General features: G+C 43.9%; 1 protein-coding gene across 1 annotated transcript; it reads right to left on the bottom strand.

Moving 5' to 3' along the window:
• Positions 1-232: 232 nt before the first annotated feature.
• Positions 233-8,536, bottom strand: LOC134539904 (pupal cuticle protein 36-like). The gene is made up of 3 exons (XM_063382252.1): positions 8,499-8,536; positions 3,241-3,737; positions 233-2,042 (listed from the first exon to the last, which is right to left on the bottom strand). The coding sequence occupies exons 1-3, from the start codon at positions 8,505-8,507 to the stop codon at positions 1,625-1,627; spliced, it is 924 nt and encodes a 307-aa protein (XP_063238322.1). The 5' UTR covers positions 8,508-8,536; the 3' UTR covers positions 233-1,624.
• Positions 8,537-8,777: the final 241 nt, after the last annotated feature.

Below are 8,777 nucleotides of genomic sequence, written 5' to 3'. Positions count from 1 at the left end.
TTCACATTTGTAATATTAGTGGGATATTTTGTAGCAGCCTGACTGCAAATTATTTTATAATTTACGATTTATTTGTTTTAGTCATTTATTACCATTCAAAAATAAGTTCAGATAATCAGTTTCACTGCTTAAGTGAAGTAAATAAATTAAGAACCAAGTCGTATAATTGTCCAGTTCACTGAACTCAGATTTAATATATATGTCTTGGGGTTTTAAAGAAGTAACAGTCCAATTCATATTTAGTACCAATTGTACATATATTTATTGCATTTCACACATAGTACAATAACATTTATAATTTACGTATAAAAATAGTAATATCACATTTGAAACGTTAATCTAAACATTCTAACAAATAGACAGTTAGTTCTATGAACCCTGAAAGTTAACTGGAAATGTGTGGAACAAATCACAGAAAACTTTCAGACTTCGATTGCTACATGCTATTTACAATATTAGATTTTGTTAGCACCATTCATTAACTGTTGGAAGTAAGATCATCATCTTTGACTGTGCCGTGGTTTTTTTTCTCGAAGGATTCAAAACCGAATGGCAAAGCACTTCATGTTATTAATCCCGCTGTATTTTAGCATAACGATTAAGCCTTTGAATATTTAGACTTTTATCATTTGACGAAAATTTTTGGGAGTGAATTTTGTATCAAAATTACTACACATTTTAATGTTAACTAAAGAAATGGTTAATTATTGATGTATGCATTTTCTGTAATGAATTTTCCAGTAACGGAAATTTTGTAATGCAATTTTTTTTTACACAGACGCTTATATTGTTCCATTCCGATCCAGGGCGTAATATGGTAATGAGCCTTACACCAGAAATTAAGAGTGTGAAGTTTCCGGATAATGGTTTAGAAAGAACCCGCTGTCTATGGTTTATCACAAATTCGAATATAGGAAAACATAATATAGCAAATTTTGGTTAACAACATAATATATCTTAATGCATATATCATGTCAAACACTAGTATCACATGACAGTAAGCTGTAGTCTTCCCTTTTACTATACTGTACAAGTAAACAGAGTCACTAAAGGCTTTTGTGATGTTAGGATCATTTGCAGTGAATATACTGATTGTGACCCACGCAATTGTACCTAGTTGAAATGTGGTCGTATCGTACGTCTTTGAAGGTTACTGAAATAAGTTTCATCCACCCGAAATTTTGGCTCCAAAAGAAACTGAAAACGTCCCGACCATCAAGAACTCAAAATACTGAAGCATCTTGCGCTCCAGCAAAGTCTGTGCAGATTTAGCTAAGTCGAATACAGGTTGAGAAGAATCGGTGGATAAATTCCGGTGCATGTATCTACCAATTTGAAAAAGACAGAAAATAATAATAATTCGAGGTTATTTTGAAGATAAAAAAAAAAAGCCAAAATGTACCGAAATGATTCCAGCAGGAAAAAAAACATTGCCAAGGCTCAAATTTTGGTGTTGTACAAAAGAAGTGTTGTACCTTCTCCGTGCCGTACAGACATAGCGTCACCGAACATGTGGGTGTAGCTTAAATGAGACGGTCGCCAGCGAGGAAGAGAGATGAAGTGCTAGAGGCCTTCGGTTTTTTTTTTCCGAGTCGCAACTTCAGAGGTGGTGAGGTCGGGTTGCCTATTTGCCGGGTTTCGGGTACGAGTAGCCGGTCTTGGCGCCGAAGCCGGGACGCTTGAAGGAAGGCAGCGGAGCGACGTAGGCTCCGGGGAAACCGGCTCCGGGGAACCCGGCTCCGGGAGCGCCATATGCGGCTCCGGGAGCGCCGGCTCCGGGATAGCGCGCGGCCGCCGCCTCCTCAGCGGCGTTCTGCTCCAGCGACCTGAGGATGGCCTCCGGGATGGGCGGCGGGGTGGGCAGGTGGGCGCCCTGCGGCTGGAAGCCGTTCTCGTCGGCGGTGTAGGAGACGGTGAAGGTGTTTCCCTCGTTGTCGGTGTAGGTGTAGGAGCCCTGAACGGCCTCTGCCTCGGCCCCGGGCACGCCGGCGTTCTTCAGCACTCCCGCCTCGCCGGCCGCGATGCCGTTGGCTGTCGCGTACCTGCGGCGCGGACAATCAACTCCTTCGTACCTTTCGTCTCAAAACAGCACCGACTAGTACTGAAATCAGTACACTACAGCTCCTGCCAATTATTTACATACAGCCAAGATTTTATAGTCTTACAAAGGAGCTGATTTCTAAATTAAAAAAAAAAAAGATTTCATCTTTTTCGTCGATAAAAATTGAAACTCTCACAATAATAAGTACCTATCAAGCACAATTGCACTGATAATTCGTGGTAAGAAACTTTAAATATTTATACAACATTAACGGATGAGAATGTATTCAACAAATAAATAAAAATAAATGAAATCTGTATGCAATTTTAAAATTCCCAAAATTATTTTATTAACTTATTGAATTTCACTGTGATGTTCCTCTGCAGGCCTCTACCCATATCTGTATGCAATCAGTTAAAGACTGCTTTTATTTACTTAAAAAAAACCATAAATAGAAACTAAAAAATTAATTTCTCTATTTTTTATACTATTATAAACAATAACCAAACTAAAGTAAATTAGATTAATTTTATATTTTAATAGCTTAAATTATGTATTTGAGGTGAATTTTGCTAGATTTCGGAGTTATGAGGTGTTTGGCGGTGTGCTGACTATATTTCTGTAATTTCTGTTTTATTACAATTCACCATATAATCTTGCATCTACCTATACAGTCATTAAATCAATATAGTAGTATTTCGTGGCCAGGGTAAATAACATATAATCTGCTTCCGGGTTTTAGGGCACGTGTAAAGGTGTGCCTGACATTTCGGCATGATTTAATGCAGTCATCTTCAAGGTATATCGTGCATATCCAGATAAGGCCTAAACCCGGAACTCAAAAAGGTTATGCTATGCGTGTCCCGCAGAGAGCACCGAGAGAGGTTGTGACGTGGGTGTTTATTTGTAATTTGCAAGAAGAAAGGTAGTTGGCGTATGCAATTTTTTTCAAAACTCCCCATACCCTTTCATCATACGTGGATAGCAAATTATGGTTTTGTTGTTAATAATAAATTTCAACGCTAATTTTCTTTGCATGCGTGATGTTATCATGCTTGTTTGACATTACTCAGTTAACTAAGTCATTTTTTTTTTTTTTTTTTTACTTTTTCAAGTTCGCGTATTTGAAAACAAGTTGACCTCAACTTCGGGAACAGACGCCCGACACCACAGACTAAAAACCTACGTGGAACACTCACTCGTATGAGTAGCTGCCGTCTCCGTTGTTGACGCTGTCGTACTTGAGGATGGGCACCTGGGGGCCTGACGGGGCGCGCGCTCCGGCGCCGGAGTAGGCACCGGCTCCGGAGTAAGCACCGGCTCCGGGGTAAGCACCAACTCCAGGGTAAGCCCCAACTCCGGGGTAAGCCCCAACTCCGGGGTAAGCGCCAACACCAGGGTAGACCCTAGCTCCGGGGTAGGCCCCAGCTCCGGTGTAGGCCCCAGCTCCGGTGTAGGCCCCAGCTCCGGTGTAAGCACCAGCTCCGGAGTAAGCACCAGCTCCGGGATAAGCACCAACTCCAGGGTAGACCCCAGCTCCGGGCAGCCGGCCAAAGACCCCGACCGCACCAGGTCCGCCGAAAGGGGCGGCGATGGAGCCAGGGGCGCCCCCGGCTGTCGCCGCCGACGACGGAGGTAGGTAAGTGTTCTCCAGGCGACCAGCGGCCGCCGCGCCGACCAGGACCAGCAGTGCCAACTGTGGGAAGCGAGAGAACGCCATTGAATACACAGACTGGTATCTACACTGGAAGCCTAAGATGTACGTCAAGTTCTGTCCCTTCCCGGAACACGCCCGAATATTTCACCTTCGGCCAGCCTCGGGTTCATTTATATACGTATATCTACATTTATCTGTTTATTTCAATGAAGCTATACTAACCTAACCAACCGTCCACAGTGTTTTAAAGTTTTCTAACGTAGGTAATCCTAACCGACCACTTTTAATATTTGAATTAATTTCTCCTGCGCGAAAATAAAACAAATCACGATCACGAGGTTGGCTGAAGGTGAATATTCGGGACTTGTTCGGGCAGGGACAGAACTTGATGTACATCTTAGGCTTCTCGAGCTACACAGTGACGGGCCCAAAACGTTGCAGGGCCCGGGCCCATTTACTTTTGATTGATTCTAATATCTTACCCAAGACGGCCCCTTACCGTAGGCCTGGCAAGGTGGAAGGAAAGGCCCCCAGAGGAAAGGACGTTCGGAGGGTATTCTCTGGGAAATTTTAAAATAAACATTTTGAAACAATTTTTTCAAGCAAAAATCGGAACTTAAATTTCAATTGAAATCGACCTGCACTTTAAATGACATGCCAGTCACTATTTAACTGTTATTTTTCCATAAATTTAATTTAATTTTTCACAGAAAAATAGACAAGCAGGGCAATATCAAATATTCTATGTGTGATCTTATACTTACTTCGAACATAAACTGTAAGTAGACACCTAAAAAAATTGAAAATTCAAATAGTGAAATGCTAAAGTACTAATAACTATATCCTTGTGGTTCTTCTCATTTTGGTTAACCGTTAATCTGGGGTACTTTTAACAAATTAGTAACCATCAATCAAAAAAGTATCTACTCACAAGTTACTTAGTTCAGAAGCCTCACAAGTCAGCAGCCAATGATCGGGAATGAGTACATAGCATTATATGTTTTTAAAACGAGATGATATTTCTGCAAGTATGCTCTTAGAAGAAAACCAATCCAACTTTTATCTACAAGGACAAACGACTAACTATTAGCTCTAGGATAAAGCATACACATATTATACTCCACAGAACAATAACAAGTAGTTTATTTCAAATTCTGTTTTTTTATCAATACCAAAAACAAACAAAAAATACTTTGTCCCGATAACATGTGTCACAGAAATGTGATTTAACAATTCCTGATATATCGCGCTATCTTTACACCATGCATTCACCGTGGCTCTAGTAACTTACATATATTTTTTAATGTAACCCCTTCAAGTATGTAACAAACTAACTCAGCTGGATTTGGATGGCGACTTCTCCCTGGGGTAGGCTGTATCGTCACCAACACGTGATCCCTAGAGCCACGGGGAAATGAATACGTTAATTTCATAGCAACTTGGAGGCGTTTGAGGAGGAGCTACAATGATAGGCCGAGGCAACCAATCTCAGCATCAACGAACCAACCCCCCCCCCCCTCCCTTAACCATTCGGCTAACCTGTGTCCCAGAGAACCTGTGATCTGGCAGAGGTGCATCCAACCTCAAATAGCTGTCCAGGCCAGCACCGGAGTTGTGTCGCCGCACACTCCGTTCGCCTATCAGAGGGGAGGAGACACCTCCGGGCATGCTCCAAGTGATCAGAGCCACCAACTGCTAGTGCGAGTCCTTACCATGTGACCTAGGCTGGTATCGGGGAGTCCCAGCATCAACAAGCACCTCCCCGCACTAATGCCTAGATTCTTCAAGCACTTTCAGACTTGTGCCATCTGTTAGCCTGTGAACAACCACGGCAACTGACATGGTCTCGGGAAGCAGGAAACGCTTTGGGAACTGGTTATGTAGGGCCAGCCCCTCGGAGCTTACCGCTTACAGCCCGGTTGTTGCCATTTCCACAGCAAAAGCCCCCAGACTTGCCTTTCCACAATTGGGTCGTCACAGAAGGGCTTTTCTGCCTCACCTGATGCCTCTTTCTAAACATCTGAGGATGAACATCCTTGGTGACACGAGTAGGCACCCTTTCCGTGACCTTGTTGGATCCTGGCTCGGATACTGGAGCCGACAACAGCCCCAACACCTCTAGTGGCAGGCACCTTCTCCCGGAGGAGTCAGGGCCACCCACAGATAGACACACAGTAAGTAAAGTTAACTGATTAAGGGATTGCTCTCCACTTTGTTTTGGTAACCCAGCCCTCTAAGCCTAGTCCCTACCGGCCTGGGAGCCCCACGGGCGTGGATACGCAAACGGGAGATGTTTTATAGATACAGCTGTGTCCAGAGGCCGAGGCTACCCATCTTAGCATACACACCACATTCACCCCCTGCCTCACTAAGTTAACCAGACAATTGACTGCGTCCTAAGCCCTTAAGACGTTATCAGCACTGCTGGCGCCTACCCCGTTCTACAACTATTACATTGGGACCCCTCAATCACCCAGTGAAACCGAGGTCCGGTGGAGGTTCTTTCCAAACCATCCTAGCTTTCCAGACTAGTACCGGAGCTGTGTCGTCGTTCACCACGTCGACTCCGCATCGGGATAGAGAACCCTTGAAGCCTGCTCCAAGCGATCGGTGCACCGCTTCCAAGTACGAGTCCTACCCAATCAGATTCCTGGGCCTTGGAGAAAAACTCATCGGGACACCATTCAATCATTCATGGATTCTTACTGTACTACTACCAACGTGACGTCAATACGACAGACCGTTCGCCAACAGGCTATCTGACTGCCACTCTTCAGAATTACTCCACTGGAAGTCCTCGTCTCCTCTAACTACCCTCCGACCTGCTGTACCTCGGCCCGACAGATTTACAGCCGATTAAGGCCCAGACGTGCCTGAACTTATCCGGTGGCGACCGCAGAAAACCCTGCCTAGACATGACAGACCAGCCTTGCGTGGGCTGGAGGGCCTCGGAGTTACCTCGGTACCTCCACCGACCTATGGCCTAGGGGAACGTATTACTCCCAGTCTAGAAGTTTACAGCTCTTTTTTTAATCCCGGGTGCCCCCGAACACGCTGGCGCCATTCTCGGTCCTTACCATTACCACAGACCTGATCCATTCACTATGGGGCCCTTTGGGGCCAAGACACCAAGGCTCGGCAGTCGAACCCCCCAGAAAGGTTGCCCGCAGATTCAGCTAATTCACCATTTATGGTTCCTTTCATGTATCTGATGATGCAACTGAGGCAGGGTTACGCCTGGCATTGTCCTCTTTAGTTAAGGCAATGCTATGACTAGAGGTTCAGTCTACCCATCCCAACATAGTCACCACGATTCGCCCCCAACAGCGGTGCCCATGTGGAGGCAGATGATTGCCACTTGGTGCGGAGTGGCTATGTGTTCGCATCCTTGCACCCATTATGTGCACCTGTCGGATCATGTCTCGGATAACTAGGGCCGGCAACAGCTCCGACACCTCAAGGGACAATCATCTTTCCCACAGGGTCAGGCCCACTCCCACCAGATGGAAACACAGATATAAATTTCTAACATTAAATGTCTTATCACCATTCGTAACTCCCCGATGCCAGATGACGGATGCAATAAAATGCAATGAAGGCCAACGATCAGACGTTCCTCCAAGTACTAACCACAGCTAGAAATGCCACAATGATTGTGTCTCTTAAGTACCACTAATCCATCTAAGCCTGATAATTAGAGTTACATAGTTAGTGCAACATGAAAGCAACAACTGTAGTATTCCGTCATGTATGAACCACAGAGAGTATTGGTTCGATGCATCATACAGACGTAAACGCAAGTAAGGGCTCATAACTAGACTTTTTTTCCTGGCGTTATTAATTTTGCATACGTTATGTTAATATTCCTTTGTATAATTAAAAAAATATAAGTTTATAAATACACCACGGTTGAAATTTTTTCTTTTACAAGGCTAAGCATAGAAATAGTAAATAATTTTGAATAGTAAATAAATCTTATTTTGCTCTTATACTAAGATAATAAATACAAAAGTAAAGCAAAACCTTATTTTTTTTTTACCTCGGAACCAAAAATTCGAAGTTAAAATTGGATACATTTCTCTTTCAGTAATATCCAACTTTTTTTCTATCAACCCTCATATTTGTACATGTCGTCAACAAAAGCGAGGAAATTTTTTCAATACCCACTAGTAAAAAAACATTCGTGTGGATCAACGAAATGCTTCAGGAAAATTTTTTTTAGTAAGTTGCGATGTAACGGGTCGATAGAAAACTAACCTTTTATGATACGAACCTGCGAGAGAACCAAATTCAGCCAAATTTGGACTTACGCTCGTACGGCTCTGAGATATTCGTAAACGAGTAATGCACCAATGATTCAAGTATCATTGCTAATCTATTTATGAAATTACGAGAATGTCTGCAACGCCAAAAGACACCGAGGCCCCGACTGCACGGTTAAAAATTACAATCAAAAGGAAATTCACTGACTTTCCAACGAAGAATTTAACTGCAATAAACTAAGAGTTCTTCGCGATTAAAAAATAACAGAAGCTTCGTGAAAACTACGCCGGTGAATATTTCGTTTTAAAAACGAAGTTTCACACACAAGTGGACCGAATAAAGAGTTTTCCTAGCTGAAGAATTAACAGTTTTTGAATTATTTTTGCTGCTATACCAAGTTCGAAGTAAGCGAAGTCAGTGTCGGTAAATTCGCGAAGATAGCAGTAAATTGACACAGATCACTAGATGATTTGTGACCAGTGTTGTTGGTAAGGTTGAAGCAGAATACGTGGAACAGTGTGCGATGTAGACACCTACCGGAGTCATGTTGCTCTGGTTGAAGTCGGCTGGCGAGAGACGACCTGATCCAGTGCGGCGGCGGTATTTATACCGGTCCAGATCACGCCTGCCTTGGGGAAGGGGGGGTTCAGGGGAGAGGCTGCGACTGCACCAGTTCCCTTCGCCGCGGGAGTGACCCTCCGTCCTTGGACGGGGGATGGTCAGTCTGACATTTGCCGTCGCTTCCGACGACAATGGAACCCGAGAAGGAAACGCCTGAACTGAGTTTAATGTCAGCAGGGCGGCTCGCTCTGAGCT

Source organism: Bacillus rossius, chromosome 16 (assembly GCF_032445375.1).
Source record: "Bacillus rossius redtenbacheri isolate Brsri chromosome 16, Brsri_v3, whole genome shotgun sequence".
NCBI classification, from domain to species: domain Eukaryota; kingdom Metazoa; phylum Arthropoda; class Insecta; order Phasmatodea; family Bacillidae; genus Bacillus; species Bacillus rossius.
This window is presented reverse-complemented; position numbering and strand designations above follow the sequence as displayed.